At 38.6% G+C, this 26,817-nt stretch overlaps 2 protein-coding genes across 3 annotated transcripts in view; both read left to right on the forward strand.

Moving 5' to 3' along the window:
• The window catches only part of cntln (centlein, centrosomal protein), a 156,758-nt gene extending 145,292 nt beyond the window's left edge, over nucleotides 1-11,466 (forward strand). Inside the window, exon 29 of the mRNA XM_036574811.1 lies at nucleotides 11,148-11,466. Coding sequence (XP_036430704.1) covers nucleotides 11,148-11,258 — 111 coding nt within the window. The 3' untranslated portion in view covers nucleotides 11,259-11,466. The remainder of the gene's footprint in view (nucleotides 1-11,147) is intronic.
• Nucleotides 11,467-26,119: 14,653 nt separating this feature from the next.
• Nucleotides 26,120-26,817, forward strand: part of sh3gl2a (SH3 domain containing GRB2 like 2a, endophilin A1) — a 50,774-nt gene continuing 50,076 nt past the window's right edge. For both annotated transcript variants that reach the window (XM_036574812.1, XM_036574813.1), the window contains exon 1: nucleotides 26,120-26,300. In XM_036574812.1, coding sequence (XP_036430705.1) covers nucleotides 26,256-26,300 — 45 coding nt within the window. In that variant the 5' untranslated portion in view covers nucleotides 26,120-26,255. The remainder of the gene's footprint in view (nucleotides 26,301-26,817) is intronic.

The raw sequence follows: 26,817 nt of genomic DNA on the forward strand, positions 1-26,817 counted from the left end.
CTCAGGGGGGAGGTGGCACTAATTAAGCTTCATTTAATGATTAAGGCAATTAAAGGAGCGACGGTGCTGGAAGACTCTGTAGCTTTGTAGTGCTGCCACTGTCTGTCAATGGCACTCCACAATAACCTCCCACAGGAGAGAGCAAAGAGGCGCTCAAAGCACTCTACAAGCTCTTAGTGTGTGCGTGTATAGAAGGCACTTCAATGCTAATTATAAACACTCACAGACTAAGCTTAGAAGCATTTATAACTGAATAGGAAAGGAACTTTGAACCGCATTTGGAACAGGATGTGATTCCCAGCGGTGTTAAATGATCAGTGAGAAGGGGGCTTGTTTGTAGTGACAACTTAAAAATAGCTCTGATTTCTTTCTTGTGATCGCATCAGTTGCTCAGTTGGTGGGAAATCCACTCGACATGCCGTTAATTTCCCTGTCTGTGAGAAATTAGATTTGGTACATACATGGTTTTCATTTTGGTTTTTCAGTTTGGTTTAATTTAGTTTTAATGATGCACTAATAGTCTTCCAAAGCACCACTGATGTTACAAAAATGTTCTTCCACACTTTATGTGCAGTTACATATGGTAAAAACTTGACATGATGTAGCTTTATTGTTGCATATTATCGTATTGTTATTGAACTTATGAATATTATTATAAATAATAATGGTGTGTGTGTCTCGAGATTCAGTACTTAGAGTACTGCTTAGGGTATCAGCCATTTTCTGCCATTATCAGAATCATTCCAGTGCACTGGATCTTTCGTTCACTGAAATACCTACAGTGCCCAGTAAAAACCAGTGAGCATCGGCTATTCACTGTTCCCCGGCTGGAAATAGGGTCATGTCTACAGCTTGACTTACAGAAAGTTTTAAAATGGATGACAAATGTTGTATGTGATCTCACTTTCCTCTCTACCTTGAAAAAGAAATATAAAATATATATTTTTCGCACGTATTAAAAACATTACATTAAAATTAAATGTAAAAACAAGAAAGGGTTTGTTCAAGCAAGATACTTGTTATTATCAGTTTTCTACTAACTGAAATGTTCAGAGGAACCTGTGAGCTACCTAGCTAACCTGTTGCATTTGTCTCTGATTTTGATTTACTTATATGCCTTAATGTTAATATTTGCCATTAATTACCTACTGCCCACAAAATAATCCATAACACACTGTATTTCACAAGTATTCCATTTTATTTGTTTTATGAACAAAATATGACATTACAGTAGGCTTACCTGCGAACTGACCTGATGACTAACAGCTAACAGGCTAATTAGGCCCCTTCAGAAATATATAAGTTTAAATCTTTGCTGAAAGGGTCAGATAAAATATTGCTGAAATGTTAACTGAATGTCTATTCAGTCATCAGTGGACTGTGTTTTAGCTACAGCTGCCCCAAATTGCTTAGGTGAACCATAGTTAGCTTGGCGCTAGCAATGCTAATGGAAAATATTGCTATGCCAGTGGTGTTGATTGAATGAAGAAAGACTTAATTGTATTAACTATTACTGTGTGACTGACACATGGCTTTATCTGGGTTTCAGTGTAAACAAAAGGAAAACATTCATGAAATGACTGGAATATCCCACCCTCAAAAATGGCAGTATGGCTAAGAACAACATGGTGGGTGAGCTGCCCTAGTGTTTCTGCTACCAAGGACCCTGCCAGTGCCAAAATTCATGTTCACTACATACTGATTCACTACATACGTAACTAGTGAGCGGATTGAGGAACAGTCTAAGAGAAAGTAGCCATAGGATAGAGTGATATGGCCAGACGTCTTCTTGCAATATATTTTTCATGTCATTTAGTATCTATAATTGTAAGTTAATTTTTAAATGCAGGTTTAAAGATGATAGAAAATACTAGTGCCCTGCTTAGGAAAAACAGCACAGACAAGACCAGCATGGAATGTTTATGCTGGACTGGTTCTGATCTGGTGCTGGTTTAGTTCCTCACGAGGCATGGTCATGCTGGTTGACCAGCATACCAGCATCCAAAACACAACATATCATTGCTATAAAAAAAAGAACTGCACAGGGGATCGCAAAAACATTCTTTAGTGTTAATGTAAGTTAATGTAACAAGATTTTATTACAAGCAATTTTGGAGCAAATTTGTTACAAGCAAATTTGTGTTGGCCCATTCATCATGAGGGCAGCTGTTGAGCTCAAATGATGTAGAATATATATATATATATATATATATATATATATATATATATATATATATTTTGGAGAGCGACAATATCCTGGTTTTGGTGGTAATCAGCATATCATCTTCCATTGCTGCTGACTAGCACTCCAGCATCAAAAACACAACATATGCTGGCCATATGCTGACCACCAGATTTCTTAGACATTATTTGTCTGCATTACATATGATTTAATAAAACAGAACTAATTATACTGTGCAGGAAACATGAGGCCTTTTTGTCACAGTGTCCTCTAATTCTGAGACATTTTCCTCAAAGTCATGGCCTTTTTTCTTTTAATAATTTTAGCACTGAAAATAGCTAACACTAGCTAACTCTGCTAATCCGCTGGTTTGTGCAGTTGTGAGTGAACAGCTAGACAACTTCTCCCTCCCTGTTTAGAGAGTAAAAGGAGAACGTTGCCGCTTAGTACATGCCAACTAGAGCTGAAAAGTAACAGTTGTTCACAATTCAAGTCTTAGCTGGTAATACCAGATAGAGGAATATACTACATCCGGTTGGTTAACAGGTGAAAGTCTAATTCCAATAGGTATTTATGTCAAATATTCTCTTATACTGCTTATACTACTTTTTTGGTTTTTGATTTCACTTTAGTTTCAGCTAGTTTTAAGAGTGTATTAACAAGTTTGGTTTTATTTTTATTTTCTGGAAAGGAAGATTTTAGTAAACTTTGTGTTTAATTTCAGTTTTGCATATCATTGTGTCTATTAGATCAGAAACTGGGGTGTATTTTGTACATTGTAAATTGGTTATTTCTTTCCAGTGGGTTTCACATTTCAGCACTGCTAAATTAACACAGCTCAGCTAGGTCACTCCTGGCTGTTTAAGATTTGACCTAGAAGGAATCCACTTGTAGACACTTCCTACATGCACTGAAGCAGCAATTCTTTCTGTATTACTATTTAGGTTTTTTACATGTTGCAGTGGGAATTCTAATTTTTACAGTCCTGAACTTGCCTGATCAGGTGTGGAAGGTTACTGTCCCAAAAAGAGTTTATCATGTCTCAAATGTTATTTTTGCTTTTTTTTTTAAATATAAATAGGCACACACATTCAAACTTCTTTAGAGTAATCAATTTAGTCTTGAATATCAACTGAAGAATATTATTATTATTATTATTATTATTATTGTTGTTGTTGTTGTTGTTGTTGTTGTTATCATTATTTTTATAATTTATTGTATATTTACTCTTACCCTTTGTTCCAAAAACAGTCATGTCATAAAGCAGAAAGGAATCATTTGGGTTTAACACTTGCATAGAACCTGAGAGAGAGAGAGAGTGGGAGGGTGTAGGTGTATGTCTTCTGTATCATTAATTAAAATTATTGCATGTATTTGTCATATACAAGTGCTCCTGATGAGGAAGCAGCCTTTTCCAGTCATACAGCTGCTGACTTTTTTGGATAAACAACAGAGTTCCTGTCTTGTCTTCCTGGTTAGGGGAAGAGCTACAAACTGCAAAAATCTCTGAAATGGAGTATACAAATTTGTTCTATGAGAATATAAAGTTTCTTACTTGCTTTGCCACATAGTGCCACTTTGCTGGCATTTTGAATTTCCTTATGCTGCATTTATTTAATAATCTGATAACTGCAGAAAATCACAGAAATTCATTCTGCTTGTTCACATGCACTTGGTTAATCAGATAGAGGGAAAACTCAGGCTCTACATGAGTCAGGCAATAATCAGATTTCTGCTTTGCTAATGGCCAAAAACCTCACAGAAGAAGAAGCACCCGATGTGATGCTTATTTTTTTGGTGGTGGTGTTGTTCAAACTTGGAGATTAAACCTGCAAATTTGTCCTGCGCCCGCTCCTGATCGCAATGCATTGCCATATCTGTTTTTGCCCAACCCCTAATGCTGAGTGTGAAAACATTGTCTCTGAACTTCCTTACTGGTTTCTAATGAACCGAAGCAGACCTTTTCCACTCTTTTCTGTGCACTCTGGGCTGTATGTAGGTCAGAACTAAAAGCTCAGGTTTCACAGACCTGACGACGGTAGAAACAAAATATAAAAAAGAGAGAGAGAGAGAGATTTTTTAATTACAAGTATCTGTGGCCCCAAGTGTCCAATTCCCTTTCATATCAGTCTCCAGTGGCTGGCAGGGAGCTGGGTGAGTAATTACTGGCGAGGAAGAATAGATTGGTGCTTCTGCCTGGTTTTCCTTACCTGCGCATGTGACACATTCATTATCTACTAATCAAATGCAGACTTTAGTAGGTCTTGGGTGCTTTGTGTTGTTGTTTTTGTTGTTGTTTATATTCCCCCACGTTTGATAACTTTGATTTCAAAACAAAAGTGTGAAGATCAAAGATCAGAAAGCTTTTTAATTCTCCTGTGATCAGGGAAAGTAGCGATGAGGGTGTTTTTTTCCTCCTACCCTCCACAATGGCCTAAATCAAAGCAAGTGGGGAAAGTGTCTTTAGCTGTGCCGTGATCAGGTAGCTTACACTGTTCAGTGTCCAGAAATTCTCTTCAAAATACACTGGGTTTTGTGATACACAACAAAGAATAGGAGAGATGCACAGTGACCCACCGTCACTGTCTTCAGTGACATCTTTATGTTCCTTTCTCATGTCAGACAGAGAAATTAGATGAATAAGACTGATTGTGCCATTCAGAGTTTACACTTGGAAATTTGTAAATGGGTAAAGATGTAAAAACCCAATCTTATACTGGTGATATTGTTGCGCAAAACATTAACCTCATGTTATCGTATGACGTGATGGGCTAGTCCAGTTGTTCGCTTTCACATATTTTTAAACAGTTGGCTTATGAGATGGGTGCTCTTATCAAAAGTTTCTCAGCAGTTGCCATATGATAATGAATGAAAGTGTGAATGTAGCACACCAAAATGCACACAAGTTTTAATTAAAGGAGTGCTGGAGGAGAAGCTAAAGCTACTCCTGATACCAGTTTTAAAGCAGAGCTTTAACCTTCTCCTCCAGCACTCCTGAAACCTGTTTTAAACCAGAGATTTAACCTTCTCCTCTAACGCTCCTGAAGCCAGTTTTAGACCAGAATTTTAACCTTCTCCTTTAGCATCCTTAAAACTAGTTTTAAACCAGAGCTTAAACTTTCTTCTCCAGCACTCCTGCAGTAAGTTTCAAACCAGGGCCTTAACCATTTCCTCCAGCACTTCGGAAACCAGTTTTAACCCAGAGCTTTAACCTTCTCCTCCAGCATTCCTGAAAGCAGCACAAAACAAAACGAAAGACAAACTTGAATAGCACCCAAGCATCATGTAGCCTAGCTATTAAACAACAACTGCATCTCCTTCATTATATAGTCCCTTTTTCATTGCAAGACATGCATTTTTGATAGGAGAAAATACATTGTAGCATTGTCAGTAAATGGAGACGATGTTAAAATAAACCAAACAGAAGTTTTATTCAAACTAAATGTCTCGGTATACAGTAGGCTAGTGAAGTTGAACTTGTGTCACTAACTGAACTGTGAAGCTTTGTCCCCACTGAATGAGGTCATTCCAGGGGCAGTCCCTTTCCTGTATGCAAAACAGCTGGGGGGTATCACAACAGGATTTTATACATGTACATAGTGTGCAATGGATTTTTATTTACTGGTCTTTTACTTTTATCCAGTGAAAAGCTGGTATTTACCAGCCAATCACCCTGGTGCCATTTATCTATGGGTACATAGCAGTCACAGAATCAAGCCCAGAAATTGTATGGAAAGTGCAGATTCTAAACTTAGGAAACTGACAAAGTGAAAATCTACCAAGCTTGAGTCAGTTCAGAGAGTCTTCTTTTCAACCACCCAATAAATAGTTTCTGTATTATTTTGCTGTCCGTTAATCCAGTGAAATCAGTCATTTTAAAATGTCATTTGGCCTAATCTTGTGATGTGTTATCACTGTTTTAACTGGCTAAAGTTGAGACGTTCTACGCCTTCTGAAACTGCAATTTCTGCAATTTCAAGTGAGTCTCAGGACACTTTGCTGCTCAAATGCAGTTTAGTTTCATGCAAATTTCAAGCAACTAAAGTAGCATTAAAGTTTCACCATGAAAAGCTAGCATAATGCAGTGTAAAATGAAACATGGATATTTTAGGTAGTCACACAGTTTCAAGTAGAATGTCCTTTTGGTCATCTTCTCATGTTTTCTCTATCACACACTGGAGCTTTCTCACAAACACACAAATCTCACGTCTCCTGCTCACACACACAACGCTGCTTGCACAAATTGGGCCCTTGAACACTCGCCTTAAGGGCTGCAACAAAAGCAGGCTGATCGATCCGTTCAGCAGAGCTGTAGGAGTGTGCGTGTGTGTGTTTTGACACTGTCCCGGTGGAGTGAAGGCTCTGAGAGTGCTGTGGCTTTGCCTCCAGTCGTGCCCCAGGCTCTGTAATTCTAGTGTCACTTAATTGGCCCATGAAACACTTTTACAGTGTACAGGCTCTCTGGTCAGACCCGGCGAATGGATTGTGGATCACACACTCAGTGGGTTAATGACAGTCTGGGCCAGCAGAGGGCTCTGTTGAATAGAGCAGGACTAGTGTGGACTGCCCAGGTGGGGCGGGGTGACCTGCGTTAGATTATAATGACTAGCTCACAGTCTCAGCACCAACAACACACACACTCTTTCACGCTATAACACTCTCTCACACTCTCTCTCCTGCTTACACACATCTCGTATTCACATACACACACTGTGTCCCACTATAGCACATACAGTACTGTGCAAAAGACTCCACCTTGCATTTATTTAATTTGCAGTCAAAAGGGCCACTAAGTACGTTATTCATTCTTCTCCATCAGATTTAAAGCTTTCACCTTTGAGAGAGAGAAGACAATCAAGTTCCACACTTGCTTCAAATCTTAAAAAATCGATGTGTGTCTGTCCATCTTTCCTCTGTGAGAAGAAAAGATGCATAGCTGTCAAGAAGTAAATAGACAAAAAAAAAAGAAAATTGGCACATCAAACAAAGAAGCTGCTGGTGTTCTCAGAACAATGTACTGACCACCCCAGAGCCTCGACTTCAACATCATTGGAAGCGTTTAGAAATATTTGAATCTTCAGAAAAAAGAAATTTAGCCAACTTCTAAGACTGAAGATATTCCTGCAGATTGCTTTGAAAAACTAAAAGCAAGTCTCCTAAAAATGTAAAAAATGAACATTCTAGAAACTGAAAATTACAAAGAAGCCTCAACAACTAATATAATATTTAAGTTTTCTGTAAGATACTTTCCTGGTTTTCCCTGATGCTGGGAACTTATACTTAATGGCCATTTTAACTGGAAATAAAATTTATTAAATGACTTTTGCACCATACATTATATGTTCATTATATGGTAAAATTCTGAAAATAAAAGAGCTTCAGTGAACATACAAGACAATGGCTATATTGTTGCTGTAATCTACCAATTTTCAGTAAAACACCTTTTATTATACTTTATTAATGTTTCATACGTTGGATGAACATCTAACAGCAACGCATGTGGATTTTTTATTGTTATTAATTTTTATACATTTATTCACTATGAAGTTTTTTTTATTGTATTGTGTTATATGTCGGTCCAGATTGAAAATTACACTGAGAAAGGCGATTAAGACGCATGCTAACTCTGTTACCACAGCTACTGTTACTAGCATTTCAGCCACTACCCCTTGGAACTCAGTTCCAAGGGGCAAGGTGACCCTCAAAAGTTAGGGATAGGGGTAAAAATAAGAAATAGGATATTGGGCCTTAGTTTGCCGATATGAGACATGATAAATCCACTAAATTAAGTTGAAAGTTTTATTCAATTAAATCTATGTGAGCGGAGTGTAAAAGTAACTTAAGCTTTTTTGAGTTTTGACACATTTCTGCGACAATTCCTATGTGCTGTAGCTGCGCTTTGTACTATTTGCTGCACACATGGCTCTTCTCACCCTGTGTGAGGTAGTCATGTGCTGCTCCTCCAAAGTTTCTGCTTATGACTCCAGAGGTCAGAGATAGATGCGCTGGCAACAATGCTTTTTTGTTTACGTTTTGTTTTTCTGTCATTAAAGAGAGTGTTTATTTTGCATTACTGCAACAAAGTGATAAGCAGAGGATGCTTATAAGTGTCAGTGATATTAGTCTGCAGTGTTCATGTGTGGCTGCTGAATAACTCAAATACAACCACTCTACAATACAACAGCCAGCAGCTTCACATTGCTTTTTTTCAGAGTTTGCAAATAGTACATACGACATTATGATATTTCTGAGACGATTTGAGCAGCATTACATGTAGAGTCAGATGTGCACACTGGACACCCCTGCATTAGAGAGAAGCTGAATTGCTTTTTTTAATAATTTGTTGTTTGACTTTTTTTTTTGTTTCTTTTATGACTATTCAGAAAGTCTGACTCATGCCTATTGTGTGTCACTGTGTTACTGTTTTATGTGAGTTATAATGCAGTAATGCTGCTGTGGCAGGCTTTTAATGCAGTCAGCACAGAGGCTGTTATATCCCAGCATGCCTTTCCCATGGGACGCTAGTGCTGCAGCTTTCCCTAATGAGCAAGGGACACGGACGTAAACACACACACACATACTAATATTCTCTCCTCTTTTTGGCTCTTGTATAAGGGATATTCACATCTTTCTGTCTCTTGTTCTTTAGTACTGGTCAAAGGTTTGGACCCACCTCATAGAAAATATATTGTATAATCATTTGGCCTAAAGGTTTATGCTTAAAAGCTTGCAATATGTTTTGAAGACAAATACAAACAGCATGGTTGATGCCTGGGTGAACACTACATGACCTTTTAAATCCTAATTTTGACACTGGAGAAAATCACTCAACGTCAGTCTTTTACAGAGCATCTTGTAAATGATAACATCTTGCTGTTATCACGTGATATAAACAAAGCGAAAGTAGACCAGACCTGTTTTTTCTGTCATCCACGCAGAAGAAGCATAGCAAGTACAGTTTTTCTGTACTTTTTTCACCTCTGAATATCTGCTATAGGCCTGAAGGACATTGCATTTATTCCTGCTGGCCTTTCGACAGGGCCTGAGTCCACAGTACTGCTTTTTGGGCCTTTATAAACCTCCACTGTGAGGAAAAGTAGAGTATGTTAGTTTGTGTCTTGCAGAAAGGAAAGTTTGAATATTTATGGATGGATCCTTTGATCACAAGTTCTGATTAGCATAAAGTCCTTGTGTTGGTTTTGAGCAGCAGAGCAGTAAACTGCAGCCGCTGCACAAAGGTTAACACACATACACACACACACCTTATCAAATGTATCACGTACACTCTCTCACAAACATACAGTTGTGCACCCAAAATCTGACACAACCCCTCTTTTTCAAGGCTGGCACACATTGTGCAATTTTAGAAATCTTGTTCTTTGGTCACTCACACTGTACATTTGAATAGAACATCACGTATGGACAAAAAATTTAATTGTTCACACTGTATGAAAACGCTGGGTCTCATTGACATGCTACAGTGTGGGTGAAACACCTACAGACAGCTCTGTCTATGGACAGTTTCCAGTATACCTATTCCATTCAAAATAACAAGCTGGGCGCCTGAATACCGAATGTTTAGAATCTGAGCTACAGCAGCTTTACTAAATTGTGCCACACTATGCGCTGAAACTAAAACCAGGGGCTGATGTACATAGATAGGACAACACAGTCTCTCTACAGCCTGTTTTACAAGTACATTAAAAAAAAAAAAAAAATGCTGCAAAGTTAGCATTCGCAGACTTTGTTACTGTAAATGTTGACTTTTTGCCTCATTTTTGGTTTGCATGTGATTTCGAGAAATCAGTTTGTGATTTTTGAAACTGTAAGAAAACAAACAATCAACTCAGTCTGAGCTCATTGGGCAGTTCATCAGGCTTTGCTACATCCCCCACACAGCACATCAAACAGTGAAGCTGAAAATCAGCCCTGAAGTTTAGTTGTGGGTAAATCTCTTAAGTCAAGCTACCACAGCTAGCAGCGTAGACTGCAATTCCAATTCGGCTTGATAGCAACATTTAAAAAGCTCAAGCTGGTGAATTTTCTGCTTAGCCTATCAATCAGATGTTTACCCATAAAAATATAGATTTAATACCAAAATGACCTTTGACACAAATACAAAATAAATATGGTTTGAAATTAATAAATCATTCTGTAGGTATTGTGATTAAGACTGAGTTGTGTGCAGTTTCTCAGTAGGTTTAATTGAATTTTTTCTGACATTCTGTAAAATTTGTCCAACTTCCCAACAGAAGCTACAAAAGAAGATTTTTGTGACCAGAGTGTGGATAGGACAATTAAAGGACTTTAAAAGAGATGTATTTTACATATTGAACTTTTTAAGTTTGTTAACAGTGTTGCTTAATACAGAAACCCTGTATTTTACTTTGATAAATAATCATTTCTACCTGTGCCCTACTGGGAATTTCAGTGTGTGAGCAAAGAGCTAACAGTGGTATTTATTTACAGTTTATAGTAGCTCTCTAGATTAAACACATACATTGGAAGCTTGCAACAGACATTAAGGTAAGATATTCTTCAGTTTAGATCTTACAATTTAGATACCTTTCATTAAAGATTTAAACATTTAAATGCTGACTCTGAATGTTATTCGAACCTGTAAGCTGTTAACTTTACACTGTGCATGTGAAACTGCAGTGACGGTGGATTGTGAAGTGCGATGGTTATGTTGTGGGTGGGGGTGGGGCCGGGGTGGGAGAATACACCAAACCGACAGTCTTCACATTTGAGAAAGTGACAAGTGACAGACATGTGAGTACATGGCAAGGACTATGCAGTTTTGTTTACTGTCTCCTTTAACATGCTCAGGTAAGAACTGTCATTAAAGCCACGACACCTGAGATGCTGCTGTAGAAAAAAAAAGCATAGGGGAAATGTCTACAGTACTTTTCTCTTAATCTCTCTCTTTCTCTCTCTGTCTCTCTCTCTCTCACTCACTCTGTAGGTTCCCTCTGCTGCTCAGTTGGTGGAAACTGTGTTGGAGAAGCTAAAAGAGTTCAGATTACTGACGGAGGAACTGGCCGTGTTCACTACATCTGTCAGCGAAAATGCCTGACCGCAACAGAGGGGAAAAAATGGCCAGCCGGAGCCTGTTGTCCTCCTTTAGGATTGCCATCTCTCCTCTTTCCTCTCCTCTCCTCTCTTCTCTCCTCTCTACTCCAAAGCAATTGTTCCCCCTATCAGGATGTCAGGAGGACATTTTTCTGGTGTCTGAAGTGCTTCTTCATGTTTGCGCTGGTGCTACAAGGCTAATACAGCTAAGAAGTTATAAAAGCTTACACGCCACCAATTAGCATGGTGCAAACTGCCTGTCTAAATCACACACTCCTTTTAAATTGTATTGAGTTTTTAGTAATTTCAAACTGACTTCCCTGTGTGGTTTCTGACACTGCTTGGCACACAGTTATCTATAAACATGGACAGAAATAGTTTAAAACAGTACTAGCAACCATTGGACCTTTGTTCATTATTATAGATACAGTTTGTATGATACAGTTTGAAGCAAGTGTGTGATGATGCTGTTTGCACAGTGCTAATTGGTGAGGTGTGAACTTCCATTACTCATTAGCATTACTATTACCCTCCAGTGTAAAACTAAATGTAAGGATAAAAAAATCAATTCAGTGATCAATTTGAGGTGAGGGTGGAAACTGGGTGAATGTGATATTTCGCTTAAATATTGCTGTGAGCTGTCGTGTCTAATTCTGTGAGAGTAATTATTAATATTTTATGCATTTAGTTCAAAATGGGAAATTGAAATCATACAGGCCTTAAAATCAGACATTAAGTTATAAAATACTAAAGTAAAAAGCTTAGAACACTCTTTGTTTTCTGTCCAGCTGTTGATTAGCTGTGTTGTGAGTTCTGTTGATCACGACAAGACGCACCAGAATTGCAGTTTAGAATGATTTGGAACCACAGAGTGCCAGACTGAGACTCAGTCAGATTGAGTTGTAAGTTTGAGTGTAAGTGTGTGTGTTTAAGGTCACTGTGAGATGTGTTGTCTAATGAGTTTGAGTTTCTTAACTCTTTTGACTATAGTCAGAAATCATGCTTCTTTTTTATTGTATTTGTGGTTAAATTAAAACAGTTTCATAAATGTTTCTGTACAGTTTCTTCCTTTATGCCAAAATACATATATACTTTTTTAGCAATTTATTTTTACAAATGATTGAAGATAAGGGTTCTTGCTGTCGCACATCTAGCTGTTTAGCAGTAACTGTGATGGTAACGGCGTTAGGGATGTGGACTTATGCAAGGGTGATGTAATTTACATAGTCTAACAAGCCAGACTTCTGTCTCTGACTCTGATAGGTTTCATTGATCAACGTGGCCAAAAACCACCTGCTTTGAAAGGAAAGGCCATTTGACTGAAATGCAGACCAATCAATCACAGACCATTGTTTTTATATGATGTTTAGGGGCAGGTTATTTAGAAAACATGCACGATATTTTGTTTAGATAAAGCTACAAACTGCTTAAAATGAAATAAATAAATTTTAAGGAGAAGATACTAAATGTGGGCAGCGCCTGCGCCTCACTACTGAGGGATCATCCTTGTCTGTGTGTGCAGAGTGGGAAAAATGCTTTATAGTGGTCACTGACTAGCATTTAGCTTGTTAACCAAAGGTTTGTTTCCTGTCAGACTCCTAAAAACCATTGCAGAGGAATGTGTACTAATAGTTGTGGCCATTTTAGCACACAACAAATGTTAGACCGTCTCTAATGTTCTGCACAGCAGTCAAAGTTACATATCTTATTTGCACAGTGCAGAATTATGGCACCCATGGCAAAATGAGTGCAAATTGCTCTAGAAAAAATGCCTTTGTAAATGATCACCTTTTAAGCAAATCTGGATCTTTAGGAACTCCAGAAAACGATGCTTCACTACAGTATAAAGATGAGAATTTAGGACACCCTTAGTTATTCATCGACATGGAGAAGATGCAAGAATTCACAAATGAAACAGGTAAAAATGTTATTGACCATTAAAAATAAAGCTAATGGCTAATGAAGAACAGTTCACCCCTGAAAATACCTTTTTCAACTATCTGGAATGTGATGAAGTTGCCTGGAACACAAGATTTACTATATACACTTTCTATATACACTACATTTAGACACCACGTCATGCCATCATTCTTTGAAAAGCTGGTCAGGAGAAAGTTTCTGCTATTATCAAACCACAAACAAGAACCTGGAGCTCGTTCAACATCACTGCAGCTGAAGACTTGGTTTCTGTGGTCAGATGAAGCAGGAAGAAATGAGACAGTCATGCAGAAAATCTTCTTGGTAAAGTACAGTAGTTGATATTTGATATTATGGAATCCTTTTAATTCTGAAGGCCCTATGAACCTTATTAGGATGCATGACATCAGGGAGTCTATCAAGTGATCAAAATCTTGCTTCATCTGCTTGTTGAGTGGTGTTTGTGATGCGGAAGTAATCTACTGACATCGGTACCTGACCTCACCAATGCTCTTGTGACTGAATGCAGTCAAATCCTCACAGTAATGTTCCACCATCTAGTGTAAAAGCCTTACCAGAAGAGTAGAGGCTGTGACTTTTTCATGAGTACCAATAATTGTGAAGGGTGTTGTAGCTGTTCTTTTAACAGATAAAAGTGTTCCTCTGCTAATAACGAACACTTCGGAGTTGCAAACATCTTTTCATATTTCAACATCTTCAGGGAAACCTGGAGGCATTTTTATTCTGCTGATATTAATTTCAAATTTTTGAAACAATTATCTACATGCCTGGTGACCTTGGGTTTTTTGTTACATGAGCCTGTGTTGTTTTTTTCTTCTTTCCTTCTAATTATATTTTATTTATTTGTGTTTCTCTCACCTTCTCTCCCCCTCACACAAAGACTTTCTTTTTTTTCTCTTTTTCTGTACAATTAAAAACCTGATGTAGAATCATCCAGTCAGGAATTAACGAGAATAATTCGACTTTTTAATCTGGTCAGATTTATGCTAATGATGTCGTTTTCCTTTATCTTTTTTTATAATAAGGGATTAAGCTCAGGACTGAGTCTCTGCAACCCGGGGACCAATTTATCCAAGACGCGCCGTGCGCACTAATTACCTTCATTAACACAGCGTGCATCTTTACTTGCTCCTTCTGAAGCCCCACCAGCGCCGCACTGTCAATATTTGTCCCGTGTGTGTGTGAGAGAGAGAGAGAGAGAGAGAGTGTGTGGGTATGGGTTTGTGTGAGAGAGAGTGTGTGTGCTGCTGGGTCCCAGAGTGTGAGAGGCATCGCACGACAAAAGTTCACAAGTAGGGAGAATGGAAAGGGAGAGAGTGAAATGAAAGAGTGAAGAAGGGAGGAAATTAGAAAATGAATGAGTGAGGAAGGAAACTAATGAGTGAAGGAGGAAACAAGGGAATCATTGAGTGTGGGAATGAGAGAGCGAGGGAGGGAGAAAATGAGGAGGCAGTGAGGAAAAGAATCTGAGAATGAATAAGTGAAGAAGGAAATGAGGGAAAGAATCAGAGAATGAATGAGGGAGGAAATAAGGGAATACATGAGTGAGAAAAAGAAAAAGGGAATGAATGGGTGACAGATTGCATCAGAGAATATGAGGGGTAAGAACGAATGAAAGAGGGAAGGAGGGAGGAAAGCTGCTGAGAATAGTGCACCATGCAGATACTGTCTGGTGAACAGTGGTCCTGTGGTCAGAAACTGGACAATAATGCATGGGGTGGAGAGGTCAACAGCAACAGATGGACTACAGTCTGTAACTGTACACCTACATAGTGGATTTATAAGGTAGGGGTTTCCAATAAAGTGGCCAGTAAGTGGAGGTTCAAGGTAGGGGTTTCTAATGAAGTGGCCAGTGAGTGGAAGTTCAAGATAGGTGTTTCTAATAAAGTGGCCAGTGAGTGGAAGTTCAAAGTAGGGGTTTCTAATAAAGTGGCCAGTGAGTGGACGTTCAAGGTAGGGGTTTCTAATAAAGTGGCCAGTGAGTAGAAGTTCAAGGTAGGGGTTTCTAATAAAGTGGCCAGTGAGTGGAAGTTCAAAGTAGGGGTTTCTAATGAAGTGGCCAGTGAGTGGAAGTTCAAGATAGGTGTTTATAATAAAGTGGCCAGTGAGTGGAAGTTCAAAGTAGGGGTTTCTAATAAAGTGGCCAGTGAGTGGAAGTTCAAAGTAGGTGTTTCAATTAAAGTGGCCAGTGAGTGGAAGTTCAAGGTAGGTGTTTCAATTAAAGTGGCCAGTGAGTGGAAGTTCAAGGTAGGCGTTTCAATTAAAGTGGCCAGTGAGTGAAAGTTCAAAGTAGGGGTTTCTAATAAAGTGGCCAGTGAGTGGAAGTTCAAAGTAGGTGTTTCAATTAAAGTGGCCAGTGAGTGGAAGTTCAAGGTAGGTGTTTCAATTAAAGTGGCCAGTGAGTGGAAGTAAGGCAAATGATGTGGAAACAATGTCTACAAAGCTACAAGAAGTTCAACAATTAACAAGTTGGAACCATAATCATTATGAAATATTTGTTGTTATGGATGAGTACAGTACTCAAACATACAGCTTTATGAATGCAGCACTTACAATAAGAGAGCCTGCACTCTAACATAAACACATACACCTCACTTATGTTCACTGTTCATAGACCCCCCACAAAACACACCAACACATAAAAGCTGACTCTCTGTTCTAATTAGCCTTTGCTGATCGGGCCTCCACACCTCTCTAGCACCCTGAATGATATTGTTCTCCCACAGTGACGTCCTGACCTGTGGGCAGCCCGTAGCACCTCCCGCTGGCACAGGTGGAGCACAGGAGCTGCACTGGGGCCAATTACTGCCGCAGGTACATTACCATCTCAGAGTGGGAGCACAGAGTGTGTGTGTAGGGAGAACACAACCTGAGTTAGAGTGAAAGAGCTGGTGGCCACTAGAAAGTAGACCATCATATTTTAGCTTTTATTCAATTTACAACACTGCAAAACAGCAGTGTGTGCAGGCACTTTAGCAAAGCAGACTGTTTAAATAACACCTGGGAGAGGAAATGATGAAAAATACCACTCAGATCTCTCTGTCCACATCCACTCTGATGTTTTGAAAGACACCAGTAGAAGAGAGAAGAGTCTGCTGATGGCTTGTATCTGAGATGATGAGTTTTTTACTTTTAACACCTAAATCATTACATCTTCTGTACTGTGATACATTTGCAACAAGACCTACAATGAGATTGCAAGTCCTATGTGACATCATCACTGGAGTGGCTCCATACGTGTTATATCATATGAAAGAAAGAAAAAGAATTAATACATCATTAATGTTTTTCAGTACAGTAGTTTAGTAAATGCTGCGGTAAACATTATAAAACAGTAATTCATTAAATGCAGGGGAAGCAGCCATTTAAATAATAGACAACTAATTTGTTTATAAATCAATATAAATGATAAAATTATAAAACAAACAAAAAGAATAATAAATTAAACTAGAAAAGTGCATTTCCTGAAGAAAATGCAGAGTGATTAATAGGGTGTTGCTAATGGACAAATCATTCCTGATCAGAACATTCTGGAGTTGAAAAAGTGTTGATATCTCGAAAACTAAAAGACGAGTATGCAGACAAAAAATATGAACCAAGAAGAGGAAGAAGAACTAGAAAAGTGCACTTCCAGAAGAAAATACAGAGTGACTGCACAGCTTAAGCAGCTCCCAAGCGGTTGCTAGGGTGTTGCTGAACGATTTACTATGGTGGTTGCAAAAGTGTTGATAAGCAGTTGTATTGTTGATAAGGGGTTGCTATGGTATCCCAGGTTGTTGCTAGGGTGTTGCTAGGTGTTTGCCATGGTTCCGCACATGGCCAATAGGGTGTTGCTATAGGACTTTGTATCAACATGACATAAGTTGGGTGCACAAACTTTTGCACCCCATTCATCCCAATGGGAAAAAGTTGTTATTTATCCATGATTGTACGAAAACCATACATCCGATCAAGCACACCATTCCCAAACAGACTGTACAGTTGGTTAATATCTTGCCAGACCATTTTCTGACCTTTCTTTATCTCTTAGAATGAAACAGTCTGTTTTTGTTATTGTATCTTTAAGACTGATATATGTTCATTTTAATTCACGCTTTTCTGGTTGGTTGTTCTGTATTGTACCTCATTTTAAAAGCAGTCTGGGCTGAAGCACTCCTTATAACTTTAGTGTGAATGGGTGTGGCTAAAATGCTGTAGGCTCATGTCAATTAGTTTGTTTTCATGCCATCACAAAAACAACACATTTAAAATAGGCTGTTTTTATGCCTTTTCTATACATGGCATGCATGGCGCAGACCATGAACAGCATGTTTTGAAACTTCATCCGTGTTTATATTCTACATCTAACTATTACTCTATTAATTTAATAGAACTAACAAATTAATTTCTAAAAATTAAGGAAACTTCAGTTTTTCACAATAAAGTCTCTTTCATATTATATTTGGTTCACAGTAAACCAAAATCAGAAGACATTTTGGGGGCTGGGGGTGTCTAAGAATTAGAGGAAAACAGTAATTTCGTGTTTTAAACAATATAAAGATGAATCATAATTAATATGACCAGAAACGTGTTCTAATAATAATTAATAAAAAAGTCCTCTGCGTGTCCCATTCTTTACTGTTTGTCATTTTGAAGGGGTGCACCACCTACGCGCCCTTAGTGTGGCCTTCGGTGAGGATTGTATAGACTTGGCAGCGGCCTTTACCCAGTGTTCCTTGAGATTCAAGTGAGGACTAATCAGAATGGATGAATTTGTGAACTATTATCTGACCAACATGGCTGAGAAAGACACACTCATATGTGAGTGCAAAATGCATCTGTTTGTTTATTTATTTGTCATTGAGCTGCATTATGCCTGTAATCTGAATTGAGCAGAACTGCAGATTACACACTTGATATGGTTCTTCAAGGGTTCTTTAGTGAAGGCAGTGGTTCTATTTAATACCATGAGTTTTATTTAGAACCAATTCATGCTTAAATGGTTCTTTGCATGTTGACATGGTTCCTGAGATTGATGGAGAATATGTTGTAAATGGAAATATATAGCACCAAAAAGGGCTCTTCTATTGTTAATAGCTTGACATTGTAACAATAAAAGAATAATAGAATAATAGAAAAACCCTTTATAAAAAGGTTCCATAAAGAACCATGTTTTAAAACTAGTGGTTTGAATCTGTCCGCACCCTCAAGTTCTCTTTTCTTCTATATCTGCATGTTGTTGACGTCACCAATAAGGAGGGCCACAGGTCTTAGAGTGTTTTTTGAGACAGGTTCTAGAATTTGGGTATCTCTGTTTTCTGTTCGATTTTTCTGTTTCTATTTCCTGTCTCTGAATTCAACAGCGATCTCCTCTTATTGGGTCACTAAAATGCACTTCCAGGTTTCTCCACTAGAGGGCTTGCTTGCAGCCAGGTTCATATTTCCACTTTTTGGCTTGTAGTTGCAGTACAAACACATGCACACTAGGTGGCAGCATTAACCCATCCTAAACTGCCAGTCTCATTCATTTTTCAACTGAAACTGCACTCACAAGTTAGAACAAGATCATCTTTCTGCTTTTCTGTTAAACAGCAAGATAATATTAAAACACAGGCTGATATCAATAAGATGTCCAGCAGCGACCATCACCCACTGGACTTTTGACCATTTGTTAAGTAACTAAAACATAGAAGAGTCTCTTTTTAAACTTATTTTTATTCATAAAATTATGCAGTGCAGTTGATGAGTAAATGACTATTTTTCACACTGTAGTTTACAAATACTGAGGAATTAGTACACATGGTGGTTACTATTGAGTAGACAGTCAACATCACTGCTTAATTTTAAGAAGCAACTAAAACATTTATCTATTTAGATATTTTTACATTGTTTTTCATGAACCCCTTGCTTTACTTAGCCTACATTTCTACTACTATTATTTCTCCTTTTTTATTTATTTTCTACTAAATATTTTTTATTGTTGTTGTGTTATTTTTTATTGCAAATATTAAGTCTACTTTTAACTTTCTTCTTATTATTTTTATTTATTATTATTTCACCATATTCTTGCTGCATTTATGCTTTCACGTGATTTTATTTTTAAGATTTGTTGTCTCTTGTCTTATATCCTTCTTTCAGGGACTTTGAGCTGCATTTAATGTGTAAAACATGCTATAAAAATGCTATTAAAGCCTGGTATTATTACTCAGTTATACTAAATGTGCCATATGCAGTGTATGATGCACATGTTGCCATTTGACATGTGCGACAGTCAACTCTGCTGAAAAAACAGTGTAGACCAGCATGCATTTCATGCTGGTCTTAACTGGTTTATATTGGTCTGTGTTGGTTTAAGCTGGTCTGGTGCTAGTTTAGCTGGTCACCCCAGCCTGGTCATGCCGGTTGACCAGCACACGATTGTCAAAACACAACATATGCTGGTTTTGGTGATGATCAGCTTATCAGCTTCCATTGCTGCTGACCAGCACACCAGCATCCAATGCACGACATATACTGTTTTTTTCTAGCAGGGAAATCCTACACAGGTTCTATATTTTTGTAAACATCCTGTACATTTAATTTACATACTGAGCTTAGGCATAACTTAAAATGCATATTCATAATCAGTTCAATTCATTATTGCAAACACCTGGCACATTTAATTTACATTCTGTGTATAATGTATGGATGTGATAGTCACTGTCTTTGTACACTACCAAGATAAATTCCTCTTGACCAGCTTGGCCAGTGAAGTGATTCTGTTTCTGATTTATAATATTTAAAACTTCTATGTTCATCTATTCACTCACTAGATGGCGACAAGCAAAATCTATCACTCGTTTCTCCGCGATTTTATCATGTCTGCAAATGCACAATAGGTGGCAGCATTGCAACATCATAAACAGCCCCATCTCTGGCTTTGTCAAAATTAAAGTCCCCCCTTACACCAAATGCAGTCGATCAGCCAAGGCATGTTTGGTATGTTGAGTTTGCTTTTTTAGTTTTGCGCTAAAGCTACGAGGACTTGGCTTCTGACACTGTATAACAACATACTGTTATCCGCTGGTGAGGGACAGGGATATTGTCTCAGCACTGACTGTTTCGGTAGTGACAATTTTAGCTCATTTTGAGCAGAACTCAAAAACGCTAACCAGTATGTGACTAGCAGAGGCCCTCGGTTCAGGCCATAAATGTTAAGACAAGGTCAAGAACACTTCTGCCACAATGCTAATTTCTGCTAGCATCCTAATGCGATTTTACTATAATTTTACCGTTAAGCTAACAGCGATTCACATTTAGATTTTTGGCCGTTCAGATTAAACACAGATATTTGATATTTGCAAAACAGATGCCATGTTTATTCGAAGCTTGTAACACACATATTAATATATTTTTTTCATTGTAGCAGTTTCAGAGTGACACTTAAAGATCTCTTCCAAGGAGATCTTAATCTTACTCACAGAAGTTGCACATGAATTTTCAAACCAAACAACGCAGTGTATTATGGGTATCCCTTATCTGCCAGGTTACGTCTTCTGCCCCGTGTTTTCAGAAACTCCTAAAAAATGGCAGAATTTTACATTAAACCACATAGGTAAGACATCGTCTTCCGCCGGTCCTTCTCTTTCCACCGCTGCAGTCTGTGTTGTGTATGAGAGGAAAAGAAAACACACCCACAGGCCATCTGAGTCCGCAGCACACCCCGCCAGTTTCTTAAGCTGCGAGTTAAACAGCAGATGGCCTCCCGGTCTGGGGCGACTTTACTGCAGCACTACAGGCCAAAGGCAGTCTGGATATTTAAGACCCATGTTGATTGAATATAGCCTATTGTTGGCTAATATGCAACCCTGGAGATCTGAAAACAATGATGCTTTGAATTTACTTGATTCAGATGTGTCATCGGTTACACATGAATAAAATGTGCTACATCAACACAGTTCTTTTCTAAACAAGTAACTGAAAGTCTGCCGTTGTACTGACGTAACTGTGTTTAGGGCACCACTCCTTTGGCCAGTGGTACACTCTATGTCTAAAAGTACACTTCTAATTTGTGAATTTACTTACTTTAAAGGGCTCATATCATAATAGAAAATTTAATTTTCCTTGTTTTTCTTGAAGTATGTTGTATGTATTGTTTTCTGGTGTAACCAAATCCAGTTTACTTATATCCACCTTTTCAGCCTATAGTAATGTAAATTGCTTATTCATGTTGAAGTTATAAGGAGTGTTAAAGTAAGTACTTTAATAAGCTGATAAGTTGAACGAGCAGATAAAACACTAAATCATTAGCAAAACACTGTTTATTTAAAAAAATAATCTATGATTTTAGTTATTTACTTAGTTAGTAAGTTCATTCAGTTTCCAATTTTATTTCTTCCAAAGTTTGTCATGGCCCATTCCCACTCTCTACTTACATCTCTCTCTACTTACATAATTCATCTCATTAACATTAGCTGAAAAAAAGTATAGATTGGTTAAATACAAAAACGGTTATTAGAGTCACTGGGCCTGAGCTGAAACACTATACTCTGAGCTGGCTGCTGTCCGTGGTGCTGAAAGATTTGACGAACACTGCAGGCAACCAGCGTTAACCATGTTATATAATTTTATGTCACATCTTTTATTAACAAAACACTATATTTACAATGTAAAATATATTTACAATGTATTCCATTTTCAAGAATTTATGAACAGTACACTGGATATCTGAAATTATCCAGACAGCCCTTCTAATTAGTGAATTCATCTACTTTAAGGTGCACCCATTGCTGACACAGACATTGCACACACATAGCTAATATAGTTGCCATAGAAAAGCATTGCCAAAAAATGTCCATGAGCATTTGTGCATGAGCCTAAGGTCTCAATGCCCAGTGCCAAGCATCGGATGGACGGGTGTAAAGCCCCACAATATTGGGCTGTGGAGCAGTGAAACTGCATTCTCTGGAGTGATGGAGCTCCATCCAATACCTTTGGGATGAGTTGGAGTGGTGTTTGTGAGCCAGGACTCATCATCCAGCACCAGTACCTGATCTCACTAATGCTCTTGTGGCTGAATGCAATCACAGCCTCACAGCAATGTTCCAACATCTAGTGTAAAGCGTTCCCAGAAGAGTAGAGACTTTTACTGCAGCAAAGAGGGACAAACTCTACATTAATGTCCTAGCACAATGCGAGATGCCATATTGCTTGTCAAGTAGTTTGAGGTGGAGGAAATTGTTGATGACATGAACAGGGTGACTAGTGAAGAATGAGTGGGAAGCACTTCCTTTAGAGCATTCAGTATGAAAAATGTGTTGTATAATTTATTAGTAGCTGTGTTTCATGCTTCCTCTGGTGGACAGTTAAAGAAATAAAGTAGTTGTGTGAAAACACAAATTAATTTAAGGTGTGTAATGAAGGAGGAGGTGAGGAGGCAGGATGCAAGTGTGAGTCCATAGTTTTATTATAGTCCGTAATGACAGCAGAGGAATCTACAAGAGAAAACAAATAGAGTAGACTAAGAAAAATAGACTATAAAAACAGAATAACTAGAAACTAAACTGGAAGGAAAAATTACAGAACTGAACAGCATCATGCAACACTTACAAAGCCAGGCAAACCAAAATACAAAGACATGGGGTATACATATATATGGAAATTCAAACAGGGAACGCCTAGGAACAATGACAGGACAAGACAGTGGAGCAACACATGAGACAAGGGTGAGGCAGGGAACCAAAACAAAAAAAGGGCACATGGACAGAGACAAGAGGGAGAATATAAACATGGAGGGTGCAAACAGACACATTGCACTGTGCAGGCAAACACTAGGGGCCAGTTTTCGGTCTCAGCCTGGTCTTGGCCCAAATTATAGAGCCAATGCTAAATCACCACTGGAAATTTCCTTTAATCTAGGTTCAGGTGTAATCTGTGTCTGGGAATCTGGGGCCTGTTTCACAAAGCAGCATTTGAATTTCTTGCTTAGCCAGTTAAATTTTGGTTTAGTTGTCATAACAGAACACTTCTTAGTGTGCTACATGTTCACTGGAACTTAAACTGTACACCAAACCCACCTCAGAGCAGGTTGAGGTCAGCATTTTGGATCATGAACAGCTCTTGGACCAATCCGAGTGAGCTTCTGACCAATCAGGGACTGACAGAGGCTTACTTTTTTTGTGGCGTCAAAGAATATCACTTTTTGGCAGAGGAAGCAAGTCATACTATACTACATAGATATCTCCCAATATAGGATAAGCTACTCCAATAAGCACTAAAACAGTGTTAGTGGGTTGCATTTCTACTCCTCTATATGTTTTACTTTGTACATATTTACATAGAATTTTTCTTCCTTCTTTAAAAAATCATGATTTTATGTTCTTGTGCATGAGGATTAATCCCAGTTTAAATATCTAAACCTGGATTAACAGAGGAAGTTGTTATAAAACAAACTAACCGAGGTTTCATTTGTTGTGTTTGTGATATGAAACTTAGTCAAGAACTCTGTCTGAAAGCATGTCAAATGTGCTTTGTGAGACAGGCCTCTGATCCTAGATGACATATAAGAACAATTAGCTCATTAATAAACAATGTAGAGAAGGACCAACGAAATAGTGATAAACATGCTCAGTTGTCTATTTCCTATCTTTACATCCATTTTTGATTCATTGATCAGTAAAAAAACAACCTTTGAACATACTGCCATGAAACATGCAGGTTTTTTAGAATATTATCAAACCTGTAAATTTTATAATCACACATAATAATTAGTTAAATAACCACACTTTAAGGTTTGGATTGGTTTGTATGTGTTTGACTGTAGCTTTAAATAACCCAGCGTGGCTTTAAATAACCTAATGCTGTCCTTGCGTGTTGAGTAGCTAAGAATAGACGGGGGAGGCTGTGGGTGAGTGATGTAATTTCCGTCTGTGTCTCTGTAAGACATTTAGAGGCCAAACTAGGGTTCACATTTAGACAACATTTCATACAGTTTATGAGCTGAAGGTTCCAGATTAAACGGATGTGATGAGGCCTTCTTAACTGACTAAACCTTGTTGTATTGGTAGATTTGGTTGGTGGTGTATTTCGGCAGTTGTGAAATCAATAGTGCTGCTCTTTCTAAATGACTTTTAAGAGTTGGAGAGGCCAATGGGTTCAAAATTTTTATTCCACGTCTGCCTCCACATGTAAGCCTGATTATTCTTCCTGTTCCTTTTGAATACGGATTAGATGCAGGTGTTCTGTAAAGCGCTCTTTTTAATCTCCCTCCACTCTTGTCAAAAATTACTGATCTGTGAGATTTTAGCCTAATGTCAAAAACTTTACTGAAAATTAAGTGGTTTATCTAAAAGACTTTAACTAAAAGGCCTTTTTCAAAACAATTTTAAAAAGCTAACAGCGGCCCAGGAGAAGGTGATGACACGAATCATAACATTCAATATCAAGAGCAGTGAGAAGTACATTAAAAGCATATGTGTTGTGTACAATATGGAGCAATACGAGTTGTAGACACATAATGACATAGCAGCCGTGCCTGAAAGTGTCAAGAAAATAAAGAATGACAAAAACGAAAGCAGTCATATGTCTAGACTGAAGGTGTAACAATACAGTTTTTAAACCTTTCTTTAATATTTTGGGTAAAATTTGAAGAAGTAGCATTACTAAGTCAGGAAGAAGAAGCACCCTATAAAGCCTGAAATAATAATTCAAAAGTCAGAGGTGTCACACACAGTGATTAAAAAGGAAGGCCTGGGTTGATGTTTAGGTCAACATCAAAATCAACATTATAGTAATGAAGATATGATGACAATAGTAGATAATTCACTTACATCATCAGATGTCACATCCTTCACCAAGGTTTGACTCACAGTCATCAGATTCTTCCACCGGGAAAGCAGATCGAAGCACAACTGACATTATAAAATGTCCTTCCGCACCCTGAGTGCCATTACCCATTTTCACCAGGGGGTCTCCAAATCCCCAAACCTTGCTTAGTGTAACTTTAACCCCTTAAAATCCCAGGCTTATTACATACTAAGGCTTATTATTCACTAACTACAGGGACTTCAATGCAAACTGGTTGGGCTATTCTTAGAATATAGAAGTGTGTAATAAAACTTTGGGCCAGTTAGCAGGCCATGGCCAATGAAGGGGTTAAGCAAACATGTAATCAAACCTGATGTTTCTGACCACACAGAAACAACCCGGTCATCAGCTGTATCAGATACACACAGTCCTCAGCACAGAAAAACAGCACTTAACTTGTGTAAGTATACACAGTGATGTCATCATTTTTAATACGATTTTTAATGAGTTCTCCACTTGGTATGTAAACCAAGCCTGTGACTCATCTCCATTAAAAATGGATAAGGAAAAAAATAAATCCACATATTGAGACACAAGCACAGCTAGATAAAGGAAGGATGGATGAATAGATAGAGAGAAATAGGCATGGATGGCTTGAGAGATGGATGAATTAAAGCATGGAGGGATTTAGGAAAGAATGGAAGGAGGAATGAATGGAGGGTTGAAAGATTGAGTAATGGATGGAGAAACTGGGGGATGGGGAATGATGGAGAAATGGATGGGGTGAAGAGATGGATGGATTGAGCTGTGGTTAAGTGTAAGGATTGAGGAAGGGATAGATGGAGAGATGGATGGTTAGAGGGAAGGAGGGACATGTAGAGAGATGGATAGAGAGGTTGAGAAAGGGATAATAGGATAGAGGAATGAAGAAGGAATGGACGGAGGAAGAGTGGGATGAATGGAAGGATAGAGTGATAGAAGAAGCCATGGAGGGGTAGATTGACTGAGGAATGGCGGAATGGCGGGATTTTGGACCGCTTGGCCCTGCATATCAGAAATAGGTGTCGGTGTGACGTCAAAAGAGTAGGAACGCGATGATTGGTGCTTTGTGGTCTGATCAGCGCTAAGCCCCGCCCCCTCTGCAGGACATCCCTGTGGTGGAAGACATTGAGCGAGGATTTCACCTGCAGCACGACACAAGGCGCACGGTCTCACACACACACGACAGAGAAACATACACAGCAGGTAAACGCACACATACACACGCGCGCGCACACGTCGTTGACCCGCAGTTGGAGTCATGTCTGTAGCCGGACTGAAGAAGCAGTTCCACAAAGCCACTCAGGTAAGCAGAGACGCGGTCTCTCTGAAACAACAACGGCACGGCTAATGCAGTTTGTCCTTGTGTTTTGCACGCGAGGGCAGCACTGTGTGCTCAGCAGGGTGTGTGTGTGTGTGTGTGTGTGTGTGTGTGTGTGTGTGTGTGTGTGTTTGCGCTGCACCGCCTAAGAGACTGCTTTGTTTTTAATGTCTTCGTGCAGTGGCTGTGCTGGTTTTATGGTCGTATGATTGACAGTGTGTTCTCGGCCCCACACTGACTCGATTGTGCGGTAGTAATGAAACCTCACTCACGCGGATGCTTCAAGTACCCGGATCAGAGCTAAGGGAATGGAGGATGCACTGTGTGATGTGTGTGTATGTGTGTGTTTTAATCTCCTGGTGTGACATGATATACATGTTAATGCTGCATAGGCATAACATAATTCAGAATAATATATGTAGTATGTAATATAATGTAGATATTAATGCATCACTAATGTGTAACTGCGGCAGTGTAATGTGTTAGTGGGAAACTGCAGTGT

This window comes from Colossoma macropomum, unplaced genomic scaffold, assembly GCF_904425465.1.
Source record: "Colossoma macropomum unplaced genomic scaffold, Colossoma_macropomum, whole genome shotgun sequence".
NCBI lineage: Eukaryota > Metazoa > Chordata > Actinopteri > Characiformes > Serrasalmidae > Colossoma > Colossoma macropomum.